General features: G+C 43.9%; 1 protein-coding gene across 2 annotated transcripts in view; it reads left to right on the top strand.

The window, feature by feature from the left end:
- Window positions 1-14,412, top strand: part of ggctb (gamma-glutamylcyclotransferase b) — a 17,760-nt gene extending 3,348 nt beyond the window's left edge. Inside the window, exons 5-6 of one of the 2 annotated variants that reach the window (XM_082552674.1) lie at window positions 9,525-9,665; window positions 14,106-14,412. In XM_082552674.1, the coding sequence (XP_082408800.1) occupies window positions 9,525-9,665; window positions 14,106-14,204 (240 nt within the window). In that variant the 3' untranslated portion in view covers window positions 14,205-14,412. Of the gene's footprint in view, window positions 1-8,068; window positions 8,199-9,524; window positions 9,666-14,105 lie in introns of those variants that run through there. The other variant, XR_014279816.1, reaches the window with a different exon arrangement.
- Window positions 14,413-15,667: the final 1,255 nt, after the last annotated feature.

Genomic DNA, 15,667 nt, shown 5'->3' with positions numbered 1-15,667 from the left:
TGAGACATGAAGATGATGTGGGACCTATGAAATCTTCAATACCCAACATCCAGATGATGGTGAAACAACTAGTAGCTCAGTGTTGCAACATTAAGCGAAAGGAACTGCTATCCCAACTCGAGATCGATGAAGTAAAATACAAATGCTGCAGCAAGGGGGACCAAGGGCTTCAGGTCAGTGGGGAGATATCATCAGCTCCAACCAAGATTGGGTACCAAGCATCAGGTTTGTCAGAAGGAATGTTGAGTGCAAGAGCAGCTTGCCTAAAAGATAGGATTCATGGCAAAGCAGGAAACCTTGACCATTGGTAGGTGGTTAACAAGAGTAAGTAAAGCACCCTCAGAAGGGCTGCTAGAAGATTTGAATGCAGCATTATGGACAAACCCTACTGCAACCATCACCTAAACCAACAAGCTGATCTACACCACAGCAGCAGTGCCCTCCATGGAGAAGGAGATCAAGGTAGTAAGGAGGGAACTATCAACTGTCAGAGCTCCAGAAAGGTGTAATGAAGAAGGGGTGCCTAAGAAGTACAGCAAGCTGCCCATACCTGAAACCTTGGAAACTGCCGAGCAAAGACTCACAGCCTTGGCCAGGCGTTTGAAGGGGAATACCAGAGAGATCGAAGGCAGGAGAATAAACCAGATGTTTTCCGCTGAACCATCCAAGGTGTACTCTCAGTGGCAGGGGAACAATATGAGAACAGCAGCTCTAACATTGGTTGAGACAGAGCAATACTAGAAGAGCATATGGAAGAAGGATGTAACTCATAACAGCAACTCAGGGGCTAGTCAATCTAAGAGCAGACCACAGCAAGCTCCCTGAACAGGGACCAGTAACCATCACAGTGGCAGACATCCAAGAAAGAGTCTCCAATATGAAGACTTGGACAGCACAAGACCCCAAAATGATTCATGCATACTAGAGCAGGGCGTTATGACCAAAAATATTTATCACGATACACATTTGAAAATTTGCAATAACGATATAACTGACGATATAATTGACACCAGACAAAATACTTTACAACTCCACAACTTTATTAGTGCAAAAAAAACCCATCACTGTATTTTCACTTAAACAAGCAGCTGTTTTTTATGTGCATTAAAGTTATATAAAAACGTAACAGTGCAAATGCAAACTCCTCACTGACAGTTCAACCAAAAGGCGTTTCCAGTGGAAATTAGCCGACATATCCTCAGCATAACCATGTATAATATCCACAAAACTTAAAGAGGTTAAACACACACAGTACGGTAATATTATGTTGAAGCACAGTACGTATCACTCCACGAGGCTCCGCCTACGACAGCCGTAATGCTCCGACAATCCATCAAGCGGTGCGGCTTCGTAGCTTAGCAAAGTCGTACTAAAACATTTGACAGATTTTCGAGCGCCGTGCACATAAAATGGTTTCGAGGTCAGTAAACACAACCAGAGTTCATACATAAGGCACACGGGATTATAAGGGGCTCTGTCGATTTTCAGAAAAAGCAAAGGAGTGATTTTAAGTGCGCCGTATTTTCCAAACAACGCGGTAATAACGACGGCCCGCTAGCATGCGCTACCAAAAATAGTGCTTTGTTGTGTATCTGACGGACGAAAGCCAAACCAGTTCCACCACTGAAGCTGCAGCATTTTTACAAACCAGTTCTGGTTCATCCGTTTCATTCAACAATCCGCTTTCGTCCTTCTCATTCTGCGTCGCCGCCATGCTTTTTCCGCCATGTGCATATGAAAACAAAGGCACTGCGCATGCACGTTTTACCCATATTCTATCGCAATATTTCATTTTCTTATCATTGCCCAACATTATACCGGTATTACCGTGAACGGTATGATATGGCCCAGCCCACACATACTGGCTAAAGAAGCTTACTGCACTCCATGAGCGTCTGGCAGCAAAAATGAACCAGCTGCTGGCCAATGGGAGACACCCAGAATGGCTAACTGAAGGCCGGACAGTCCTGATCCCCAAGGACCCCCAGAAGGGACTGGTCCCGTCCAATTGCTGGCCAATAACCTGTGCCAGCACCGCATGGAAGTTCCTGTCAAGCATCATAGCGGCTAAGATGAAGAAACGCATGACTCAATACATGAGTGGGGCACATTAGCAAAAATACTAGAGGAATGAAACACCAGCTACTGGTAGACAGAACAGTCAGCCGAGACTGCAAGACCAGGCTGACCAACCTGTGCACTGCCTGGACTGATTACAAGAAGGCCTATGACTCAATGCCCCACAGCTGGATCCTGGAATACCCAGAACTATACAAGATCAACAGGAACCTAAGAGCCTTCATCAGGAACTCAATGGGGATGTGACAAACAACACTAGAGGCCAACTCCAAGCCCATAGCACAGGTCACCATCAAGTGCAGGATCTACCAAGGAGATGCTCTGTCCCCACTGCTGTTCTGCATAGGCCTGAACCCCCTCAGTGAGATCATCAACAAGACTGGCTACGGATACCGACTACAGAACGGAGCAGTTGTCAGCCACCTCCTGTACATGGATGACATCAAGCTGTATGCCAAGATTGAATGAGACATCGATTCACTGATCCACACTACCAGGCTATACAGCAATGACATTGGAATGTCATTCGGACTGGAGAAATGTAGTTGATTGGTAACAAAGAGAGGGAAGGTAGTCCGAACTGGGGCGATTGCACTACCAGAAGGCAACATTGCAGACAACAAGGACAGCTACAGGTACCTGGCAATCCCACAGGCCTGACCGTCAGACCCTGCTGAGGGTCAGGCAAGTCTGGAGGAGTGAGATGAATTGGAAGAACAACATGCAGGCAATCAATACCTATATCCTGCTGGTGATCAGGTACCTTGCTGACAAAGGAGGTGATAGAAGCCACTGACATCAAGACAAGGAAGTTTCCTTGTCAGGCATGGATCATTCTACCCTAAATCCACCACCCTGAGGCTGTACGCTAAGCAAAAGGAAGGAGGCCGAGGACTGGTGAGTGTCAGAACCACTGTCCAGGATGAGACAACGAACATCCATGAGTACATCAGGAAGATGGCCACAACTGTGTGTGCTTAGTGAATACATCAGGCAGCAGGAACCAGAGAAAGAGGAGCAAGAAGAGGAAGTATCATGGAAGGACGGGCCCCTGTACGGTATGTACCACCGGCAGATAGAGGAGGTGGCTGACAGAAATCCTACCAGTGGCTGGACAAAGCTGGACTGAAAGACAGCACAGAGGCACTAATCATGGCAGCACAGGAACAAGCTCTGAGTACAAGATCCATAGAGGCTGGGGTCTATCACACCAGGCAAGACCCCAGGTGCAGGCTGTGTAAAGATGCCCCAGAGACAATCCAGCACATAACAGCAGGGTGCAAGATGCTAGCAGGCAAGGCATACATGGAACGCCATAACCAAGTGGCCGGCATAGTGTACAGGAACATCTGTGCCGAGTATAACCTGGAAGTCCCGAGGTCAAAATGGGAGATGCCCCCAAGGGTGGTGGAGAATGACCGAGCTAAGATCCTGTGGGACTTCCAGATACAGACGGACAAAATGGTGGTGGCTAACCAACCGGACATAGTGGTGGTAGACAAACAGAAGAAGACGGCCGTAGTGATCGATGCAGCTATACCGAATGATAGCGATATCAGGAAATAAGACAAAGAAATTGAGAAATATTAAAGACCAAGAGAAGAAGAAGAAGAAGACATGGCAGGTGAAGGCAAAGTGGTCCCAGTGGTAACCAGAGAACTCAGTGCAGTAATTCCCAAGCTAGGCGAGTGACTAGGGGGCTAGCTGTTGTTCCCAGGAACAACAGTTATGATTTCTGTCCAGAACAACAAATTGCACAGGACCCGAGTGTGAAGGATAAAGACAGCCCAGAGGGGCAAGAGGGAATTATACGTCACGCTTTTTTATGAGAGGTTCTTCATCCTCCAAAATGATCATAAAGCTGAATCAGCAACAATGAAAAGTTTACTGTATATATAAGTCCTAGCTAAACATATTTAGTATCAGCTATCCACACACTTATTCTCACTTAAAAATATATATTTAAACAAAGCCAGCATTGTAAAACCCAACCACATACAGAATTTACAATGAATTACTTTCAGGTTATATGTTTACTTGTATCCATTTCTCTCTCTGTGGTTCATCTGGAAAAGGGATTCATTTGCTACTCCCACCCATCACCTGACTATGTGAAAGGCCAAAACAATTAGGACACACATTGCTTTGCTATGTTTTACAGATCTCACAGCTTGTGAGCTAAAATGCTAGACTGTTCCTCAGCACATACGAGCGCTCCAAACATGCCTAACAGCATGCCTTTGTTTTGATACCTTTGTCTTCTACAGTGTGTTACCTACATTGTTCCCTCTGTTCTGCTTGTTCTTGTATCTGTTGAACTGCAGGGCATTCTCAAATTTACTGTCATCTTTGAATTCTAACACACTGGTGGTAATACTAAAACAAGCCAAGTGAACAGAAACTCCTTCTGGAATATCCTTACCTGGATTACAGATTCAACTTAACTAAACACTGCAGATCATACCCTAATTCATTTATGAAACAGCTGGGAAAAATATGTTTAAAAAATACATTTAACAAAGCATTTTTTTGTTTCTTTGATAAAAAGCTTGACATATACTCAGTCATGTTGTTAGGTACACCTTGCCAGTACTTGTTTGGACCCCCTTTTCTGTTTATACAAGCGTTAACTCACTGTGATGTAGATTCAAAAATGTGCTGGAAACGTTCTTTCACATTAATCAGAGTGTTTATCGACTGCATGTCCATGATACAAATATCCCACTCTACTTAAGAAACCGAAACAACTGTGTTCAAAGAGGAAGCCAGAAACAGTGCATGCCTCTGCAACACTAGCAGCCTGAACTGATGATACGAGGCCTAATTGTGACCCTCCTGTTTTTTTCCAGTATTATTTTGTCCAGTTTTGGTGAGCAGTGTTGGGAAGGTTACTTTTAAATGTATTCCACTACAGATTACAGATTACAGGCCCCAAAATGTATTCTGTAATGTATTCTGTTACGTTACTCAATGAGAGTAAGGTATTCTGAATACTTCGGATTACTTAACATATTATCATGCTTTTTACAACTACATGAATGTACTATTGCTGTGTGATTTATTACTATGACGAGGTTACTCTCCATACCAATACCAACTAGATGTTTAAATCTTAATATAAATGAGTAACAGTAGGTGGACATTAGGTAAGGCTGCACTTTTTGCAGCGATCTCGTATAGAAACTATTCAGCGCGTATATAAAACAGGTCCGCGGCTCCGAACCGTAGTAAAGGGACCTCTGGCTGATACGTCGGGTTCATGTCGGGCTCGTAGCTGAAAACTAGCTTTACTTTGTTCTCTGGGTCACTTTGCTAGCGAGAGACAGAGAGAGGCGTTGAAAGGCTGCTGCAACCAAACTTATTGTTTGAGAGGAAACACGAACACAGCGTACAGCCGAGTCTTAATAGCTTACTTACAGCTGGACTACACTGCCCATGAGGCTGCATTCTTTAGGGCTACGCCTGTAACACTCTGCCTATTGCCTTCATGTTAAATAATTTTTGAACAATAATTTTAAAAAATATTTCTTCACGCCATTATGCGGGTCGCAAGTAGGGGTGACATGGGCCGCGAGATTGGGACACAGACATTAGAGCCTCTTAATGCGTGTTTTGTTTGGGTTTCCAACAGCGTGGAATTATCAGAAAAGAGAGAGCATAGCCGAACATATGAAACAGGAAAATACCGCCGTGCAATCCGTTAATTTCAACTGTAACAGAATACAGTTACTCATATTTTGTATTTTAAATATGTAACGCCGGTACATGTACTCCGTTACTCCCCAACACTGTCGGTGAGCTTGTCCAAGTTGCAGCCTCAGTTGTATTTACCTGAACAGCAGCTGGTGTGATGTTTTGCCGCTGTAGCCCATCTGCTTAAGGTTCAACATTTTGTAGGTTCAAAGATGCTAATCTGAATACCTTGGGGAGAAACGTGATAGATTCTAAGGCCCCGAGACTGACAGGGACCCTAGAAAACATTAAAACAGTCAAATAGTGCATTTTGTTTCCTTTCCTTTTATTTTCGTTTTTTTTTTTATGTAAATTATTAACCTGTCATCTGGAAAAAAAAAAAACATGAAAACTGAGACAGCTGGAAATTAAACTCATAGCGAAGTCCACATGAAAGAAACTTCTTGACCTTCTTAATATGTATTAGCTTATCTTATTTCTATCAGAACACAACGTGTTTGTGTTATTTTAGCCAACATGTACATATGTATACTAAATCACTTATCTGTCGACCTGCTTACAGGCCAAACAGATCAAACCTCTGGCTCACGCTAAGCTGTCTCACTCCCATCCTCCTGACACTGAACCAGCCCACTGATATTTGAAGAAGTGTGTACTGCTCTGCTTATATTTTGCACTCTGCATGTAATTTTTGCAGATGTTGAGAGCTTTCAGTAAGCTAAATTTATTTAAAGCCTATTTGAGTTTCACTAGGACTCAGAACAGACACGTATTTTAGTTGGCTGTAATTCATTTCCAATGGCTTATTTAAGTTATATTTGCCAATACTTAATATTATAAATAAAAGAATAAAGTAAAAAAAAATGTACGCAATTTTATAAATACTATTTTAAATTTACTTCCATCTAAAAAGTTCAGATGTATTTCATTTGTGTTTGGTGTAAAGTACCAATCAATGTTAGTAAAAATAGAAAATATAATAGTGTTATGAAAAGAATATTAAAATGCAACGATGGCCTCCACACATCTCGTCAGTCTTTCACACAATCAAAAACATCTCTTTAGGTTAAATGTTGATTCATGCACAGTATTTTTAGGCGTAGCGTGGTTTGCAATATTAACGTGTTGGGCCCTAAAGTGACATTTTTTATTTCACAGGGCCACGGCTGTAATAAGTGGTTGTTTGAGTTACTGGTGCCTTCTGATCAGCTCAACCCAATTTGCCCATTCTCCTCTGACCTCTGGCATCAATAAAGCATTTTACACCTAGAACTACCACTCCCAGGATATCTTCTCTTTTTTGGTCCATTCTTGTGAACGGTGCAGATGGTTGTTAGTGGTGTGCGGATTGATATTGAAATATCGATTCTTCCAATACAAGTAATTTATGTTCTAGAATCGATTCTCATATTAAAATATTGATATTTTAGTACTTTGGGGTAAATTTGTAGATTTTCATTAACAGGAACAGTGGAAAGAAACTATTTCATTCAGATCGTCTAAATTGGAAGGAACTACTTCTTCTTACACCTTTCATAGTCATATGCGAATGTGTCGCAGCCCCTTGGCGTGCGCATTCACAACAATGGCTGAGCGTAAACGGAGTCATGTGTGGACGTATTTTACCTCCACAAACAGCCAAGACATGGTTTGCGATACATGTGGCAAGACCACTAACCTCGTCAAACACCTCAGACTAAATGACATCACAGAATATGATGAGCTTATGTTGAGGTGACATGACAGGTGCTGCTAGGGCGAGACAGACGTCTCTGGCGGAGTCCTTTAGTGCTGCAGGCAACGTGTTCAACTAGCACACAACTTCAGGTTTTTTATTTCTATACGATAATTCTGCATTATTAAGCAATAACAAGTAGTCTGATGTTGTCTAATCATTATGAAGCCCTGTTATTACAATTTCATAATACAATTATATACTGTATTATGAAATACAATGAAACATTTAGTTTTTGTACAGAATTTTACTTGGTATTGGATCGGAAAGGAAATCAGTGGTATCGCACATCACTAATGGTTGTGCTGACAAATTCCAGTAGATTAGCCATCTCTGGAAAACTCCAGCCCGTCCGAACAACCATGACATAGTCAAACTTCCTTAAATCGCCTTTCTTTCTCATTCAAATGCGTGGTTAGAACAAACACAGGGCTCTAGAGTGCGACCAATTTGGTCGCAAATGCAACCAAATTTTTCAGTGGTGCGACTAAAAAAAAATAATTTGGTTGCACCTGTGCGACCAACTGTTCGGGTAGCAAAAAAATAAAATAAAATAAAATCTGCAACCTTCCCTGTGGTCAACAACAGACACATTATGCCCCTATCGTGGACTAAACCAATCAGAGATAGTCAGGGGCGGGACCTCTCTGATTGGCCGTGGTCCAGTTGAAAGTGCAGGTGGAAGTGGGAGGTGAGTAGCTTGAATAAAGCGATATCAATTCATTAAACCCTGAATCGACTTTTAAACATAACTGTGTTTTGCCAGAAACGCCAGATTCTCAGATTAAAGCTCACAAAACCATTTCAACAACAACCAAACAGCAGATGAGAGCAGGTACACGGACTCCACACAAAGACGTAAACACAGAGGACCGACGCTTCGTCTTTCTCGGCTTTCTCACCCGACGGCCCGCAGACGGACACGCTGTCGGAGCTCAGCGATCCTGATGCGTCCGGTCTGCGCTGTGATTACGTCTTTTTGCGCTGATTCTGAGCTGCAGGTTTTGTCTCTCCAACCAAAATCCACCGAGCCAGCAGCAAAAGAAGCAGCAAACTGCGCTTCACATTTGATCAATGTCGTCATGAATTTTGCTGTTTTGCTTCCACGACTATTAAAATCACACTTCATGCACAGCTAGCTCTCTCTCTCTCTCTGTACTTCAAGAACAGTTTCCGTCTCCAATCTCTGTTTTCTGTATTATTCATTGGCTCATTACCCACCAGTCTACCGTTGTTTACAGGCTGTGGCTGCTGTCTTTTTCTTTTTCACTTAAATGACCTCGGACAAGAAAGCCTATTTTTTCTGTTGTTCAATACTGAAGAAATTTAAACTTTATATGCAGAACATTGTAGAATATTTTTAAGGTTATCTGCTATAAAAAGCCAGACCAGGAAAATCTCCTTCATGTTTTTCTGTTTTATTCTCAGTTACTTTCACACAAAGGCATCTGCTGTGATGTTCACAATTCTGATGAAGTCAGTGCTGATAAATGATCAGAGTTATAATATTTCTGACTGTCTGAGGCTAAGTTGAATCGAATCGGGACTTTGAAAACCGGAATCGAATGGATTATAGAAATCAGTGATGATACCCAGCCCTAGTGAGCAGCCTAGGCACGACAGACGTGGATGTAGCTGTAATAGGAAAAGAACTATTGCTAACTTTTCTGTTAAGGCCTGATCCTTCTGAAATTCATAGCCAGTGCTCTGACACGGTGTCATCAATCTTTGAATGCTGAAAAAGCACAGTGTATCCAGAAAAACACTTTATATTATATCAATTATTATAAAATTTGTGTGCGCCTAACTTTTGTGCCGGTACGCCTAACTTTAAAAAGTTAGGCGTACCGGTACGCCCATGGCAAAAAGTTAGTCTAGAGCCCTGAAACAGGTCAATGGGTATACCTAAAAGTTATAGGAAGCTCACTCTTGCTTTATTACACTGAAGACAGTTGACAACTGACATTTGTGGCTGCTGTCATGGTTATAACAAATATATTCTCATCAATGACTGCAGGTGATTGTAATGGGAGCAGAACAGAACGGCTTGCCAAAAGACTACCAGGAGAAACTTCGAGCAATCAAGACCAACATGTATGAGGGTCCCCTACCCATGATGGCTGAACTGGAGCGAGCCAGACGAAGAGCCAAAGAAAAGGTCAACCATCGTTCTAATGATGCCTGATTATCCAATGTAAACCAGGTCCACTTTTTACCTTAGCAAATACTTTATTGGTTATAACACTGTATTTAAGCATGTTGTGCCTTAGTTAGCTGCTTCACCTAATGGTTAACCTTAATTATAGGAGCATAGTTTATGATTCTACTATGCTCCATTGTCAGCCACAGGTACAATAGAATACTAATGACTTTGTCGTCTAATTTGGGTTTAATGAAAACTTACAATATTCCTTAAGAAACAATATTACATTTATTTATTTTATGTAAACAGTTTTACCTTCATGTGTTATGGTGAAGATATATTTCAGTACAAAAAGTCCAGAGACTAAGGAATAATTCTATAGTTGGAGAAGTGTTTAAGAAAATGGATGGATGACAGTCGGTCTTCAAAGGGATACATATGGAATTACACAGAAACATTCGTCTCATATTTCACATTCTTCATACTCAGTGAGATAGGTGTTGGTGTTGTGGGAAACATTGTGCCAGGTGCTGCCTGAGATTGTGTGTAGATATCCGACAGTGTTACCAGGAAAGCTGCCTTTCTGACATTATATTGAGATGTGTTATTATCAAATTATTTTTGAAGCATTTGACCACAATCTTTTCTACCAAATATATTCTATATATAAAAGAAAAGGAAAGAACTTTGAGTAAAGTGTATGTTTAGTACATATTTTATCTCTCGTGGTATTTATATATTTCTTACTATAGAATAAAGGATGAAGGAAAAATTATTTATAAAAAATGCATGAAAATAGATTTTTTTTAAATGAACTCTTTTATGAGTAAATTATAGTGCAAAACAGTTACACACACACACACACACACACACACACACACACACACACACACACACACACACACAGAAACTAGAGCTGCAGAAAGGTGCAACAAAGAAGGTGCCTAAGAAGTACAGCAAGCTGCCCATACCTGAGATGCCGGAAACTGCCAAGCAAAGACTCAAAGCCTTGGCCAGCTGTTTGGAGAGGTACACCAGAGAGATCGAAGGCAGGAGAATGAACCAGCTGTTCTCCACAACCAGCCAAGGTGTACTCTCAGTAGCAGGGGAACAATATGAGAACAGCACCACCAAGGCTGGAGACAGTAATACTGGAAGAGAATATGGGAGAAGCATGCAACCCATAACAGCATTGCTCAGTCGCTAGTGGGTCTGAGGGCAGACCACAGCAAGCTCCCTGAACAGGGACCAGTAACCATCACAGTAGAAGACAATAAAGGGTCTCCAGTATGAAGAGTTGGACAGCACCAGGCCCCAACATGATTCATGCCTCATGGACTGCACTCCATGAGCATCTAGGAGCACAACTGAACCAGCTGCTAGTTGACGAGGGACACCTGGAATGGCTAACTGAAGGCCAGAGCGTCCTGATCCTCAAGGACCCCCAGAAGGGACCAGTCCCATCCAACTACTGGCCAATAACCTGCCTCAGTACCATGTGGAAGCTCCTTTCAGGCATCATAGCGGCTAAGATCAGGCACATGACTCAATACATGAGTGGGGCACAGAAAGGAATTAGCAAGAATACCAGTGGAGCAAAACACCAGCTACTGGTAGACAGAGCAGTCAGCCGAGACTGCAAGACCAGACTGACCAACCTGTGCACTGCCTGGATTGATTACAAGAAGGCCTATGACTCAATGCCCCACAGCTGGATACTGGAATACCCAGAACTATACAAGATCAATGGGACCCTGAGAGCCTTCATCAGGAACTCAATGGGGATGTGGCGGACAACTTCAAGCCCATAGCACAGGTCACCATCAAGTGTGGGATCTACCAAGGAGATGCTCTGTCCCCACTGCTGTTCTGCATAGGCCTGAACCCCCTCAGTGAGATAATTAACAAGAGTCCCTAGTCCAGGACTTCTTAGACCAGGAAACTCCTTACCATGCATGGAGGGTTTCACCCCAAGTCCAGCACCCTGAGGCTGTACGCTAAGCGGAAAGAAGAAGGCCAAGGACTAGTGAGCATCAGCACCACTGTCCAGGATGAGACAGGGAACATCCATGAATACATCAGGAAGATCACCCCAACCAAACGTGTGCTCAGTGAATACATCAGGCAGCAGAAACCCAAGAAAGAGGAGCAAGAGGAGGAAGTATCATGGAAGGAAAGGCTCCTGCACGGTATGTACCACCAGCAGATAGAGGAGGTGGCTGACAGAAATCCTACCAGTGGCTGGACAAAGCTGGACTGAAAGACAGCACAGAGGCACTAATCATGGCAGCACAGGAACAAGCACTGAGCACAAGATCCATAGAGGCTGGGGTCTATCACACCAGGCAGGACCTCAGGTGCAGGCTGTGTAAAGATGCCCCAGAGACAATCCAGCACATAACAGCAGGGTGCAAGATGCTAGCAGGCAAGGCATACATGGAGCGCCATAACCAAGTGGCCGGCATAGTGTACAGGAACATCTGTGCCGAGTATAACCTGGAAGTCCCGAGGTCAAAATGGGAGACGCCCCAAAAGGAGGCAGATAATGACCGAGCTAAGATCCTGTGGGATTTCCAGATACAGACGGACAAAAAAGTGATGGCTAACCAAGCGGACATAGTGGTGGTAGACAAACAGAATGTCAGGGTTGGACGGTTCCCCGACCGGTCGACCTGCCTGTGTTTGTGTGTTTTCCTCTCTCTCTTTCATTTTCCTCTCCGGCTCCGTGGCAATTGTTTACGGAGGTCGCATGGCAATGAGTGACGTCCGACCCGGGTGTGCTGCCGCTCTGGAGCCGCCACACCTGCAACTGATCCAGCCAACAGCTGCCTTTAATCATCCACCATCTTAGGCAGAGCTGGTGTGGCCGAACGACAGTCAACGCTGGAGTATTGCACTAAGCCTGGTAGTATTCTCTGACCGTTTGCGTAGTTAAGTGTTGCCTGCCAGATGAGTGATTAACTGTTTGCTGTTCTGTGTGCAACTAGGAACAGGGATGGAGGAGAATCACAAGCATGGGAGTCTACCTGGAGGAGGAAGGAAAATTCACTGCCACGCACTGTTTGAGCACGGGAAGGGGGACACAACTGACTACGTTGCACATTGAACTGTTGTTAACCTTTTACCACTGTAAATAAACACACTGCCTTGCATTCAGAGCTCCATGCCTGGTTCCTCTCTTTCTCCAACCATGAAGAAGACAGCCGTAGTGATAGATGTAGCGGTTCTGAATGACAGCAACATCAGGAAGAAGGAACACCAGAAACCTGAGAAATACCAAGGGCTCAGAGAAGAGTTGGAGAACATGTGGAGGGTGAAGGTAACAGTGGTCCCGGTGGTAATCAAAGCACTATGTGCTCAGCAGATCCCAGGAACAACATTGGAGATCTCTGTCCAGAAGAGCGCAGACCTGGGAACTAAGATACTGCGCAGGACTCTCAAGCTCCCAGGCCTCTGGTAGAGGACCCCAGCTTGGAGGATAGAACGCCCGCAGGGGTGGGAGGGGAATTTTATATATTTTATATATTTTCCAAACATGGTTTTCACAGTTTCAGTTATTCCTTACAAATTATTAGTATTCCTATGTGGATGCAGCCTTAGCTCATGGGAGGAGTTCATTAAGGTCATGGAAGAAGCCTTTTGGTCAGCCTCGAGGCAATTCCAGCAAACCATCAGGCTCTCAGTGTGGGTTGCTGACTTCAACCAAGGATATAGTTGGTTGGTGTTAAGACTACTTTTCTCAGTCCCACTGACATGCCTTCTATTGAAGAAAAATAGTCTGGGGACGAGACAGACAACTTCCGGATCAATGGGTCCAAGGTGAGTAAGGTAGTTAAATAACTCCTTAGTGGTAGGGCCCCAGGTGATTTGCCTTGAGTTACTATAGGTATATCTTGGTTGACACACCTCTGCAACATCACTTGGAGATCCAGGGCAGTCCCTCTGGATTGGCAGACAGGGGTGGTGGTTACTTGTGTGATTCAATTACAGTGGGATCACACTACTCAGCCTCCCTAGGAAGAAAAGTCTATGCCAGGGTACTGGAGACAAGAGTTTGTCCATAATTCGAACCTCTGATTCAGTGATTGTCATCCTGGTCATAGACCGCTAAACCAGATCTTTATCCTAATGAGGAAATTCAAGTTTAAATGGGGGTTACAGTCTACATGTGTTTTATGGGATTTGACCGCATCCCTCGAGACATTGTATGGAAGGTGCTTTGGAAGTATGGGGCATCTAGCTCATTATCAAAGGCCATTTGGTCCTTGTGCAACTGCAGCAAGAGCTTGGTCTGTCTTGCTGACAATAGACTCATTCCCAGCAGGTGTTGGGATTATGATTATGTTCATAATTTTTTAAACAAAATTTCTAGGCAGTCTTAAGTAGCAAAAGGCCTCCCCTCTGGTTGTCTCAGGATCTCATCTCTATTTTTTGTGGTTCTGTTGGCTTCATCAGGTGGTGGCATCCAGCTTGTACATCAACAGTTTGCGGCCCAATGTGAAGCAATGGGAATACCAGTTAGCACTTTCAAGTGTGGGGCTTGAAAGTTCTTAGCAAGAATAGATTGGAGAGCCTTCTTGGGGTTAGGGACAAGTTGTTGCCCCAAATGGAGGAATTCAAGTATCTGGGGGTCAAAAGTGAAGAGAAAGGAGAGCGGGGGAGTGACAAATGGATTGGAGCCATGTCTGCAGTGATGCATATGCTTTACTGGTCTCTTGTGGTAAAGAGAGATCTGAATATAAATATACTATGGTGTTGATTTTACTAGTTGATAATGACGTCTACTGCCTGGCCATCCTGGCCCAATCCCCAGAGCTGGGTTTGCCATTCCCCACCTGCCGTGGCCACCTGCAAGCCATCAAACAGCAAAGAGCTGTCCAGTACTTAAGATGTGCGTTAGCTTCCACACTCTGCTAGACCGTCCACTACCCCATGATGGTAACTTGGCTCTTGCACACTTAAATCTTAGAAATTTTCTTTCGTATAACCGGTCTCCTTGTGTTTTTCTTTACCTCTGACCAGAATCATTACCCACCACACCTGCAGCTGATTCTCGTGTTCTGGATTCATCTCTCCTCTCACCTGAAAAAGCTCATGGACTAGCTACTCCGACAGCGTTCACAGAAATTCACTCTGCCTGCCCTGCTGCCTGCCACTCACCTCTGGATCATGCAAATTGACTGGATTGCCTCACTCTCACCCTGTCAGACACTCACACCATTTCCTCCCTCCCTCCGGACCCCAGTCTCTCATCTAACCAGTAACCTGTAATTTCTTCATTCTAATCATTACCTGGCAATTCCTCCTACTCCCTCACTAATCCCTCTCTCCCTTTGCTTCTAGTGACTGCAACATCTAAGACCCTCACCTCTGTCTCCTACCCCCCAAAGTTCTCCTTCTTTTTTCCTTGTGATTAAATAAACTTAAGTTCACTGTATCTCACTAGTCAATTGAGTTTGCTTTTGGGTTCAGCCCTCGTACCAGCCTAGTGGCCCCTGACAGATAAACATCCCTACCTTTGCCTGGCTAGTGACCTAAAGTATGCGATTGCAAATACAAGCGGTGAACATTTTGTTGTCTCCAGAATGTGGCTCAGTTCTCCTTTAGACATAGTTTGAGAAATTCAGTCATTTAGGAGGGAACTAGACTAAAGCCGCTACTCCTCCACATTAAACTGAACCAATTGAGGTGGTCTGGGCATCTGACTAGGATACCTCCTGGCCACCTCCTGAGCGAGGTGTTCTGGGCATACTGCAAAGCTATAGGGTATTGAAGTATGGCACTGTGAACCCCTTGAGCCTGCTGTACCGCCCCTCCCTTGAAGTTGAGCCATGGACCACACTGCCACCACAGGCACCTTTCTTTGATCACAAGTGCCATAGCTGTGTGCAGGCAGGAGGGAGATGATAGACCCAAACGCAGGCCTCGTGGAGACAAACGTGAACTCAAAAACCTCAGCTTTATTTGTTGGCAATTACTAAACAGAAAACTAAACTGGTGAAACATGTCAGTTTCTA

This window comes from Aulonocara stuartgranti (genome assembly GCF_965226115.1).
Source record: "Aulonocara stuartgranti genome assembly, chromosome: 11".
Classification (NCBI taxonomy): Eukaryota; Metazoa; Chordata; class Actinopteri; order Cichliformes; family Cichlidae; genus Aulonocara; species Aulonocara stuartgranti.
The sequence above is the reverse complement of the archived record's forward strand: the minus strand, read 5'-3'. Positions and strand labels throughout refer to the sequence as shown.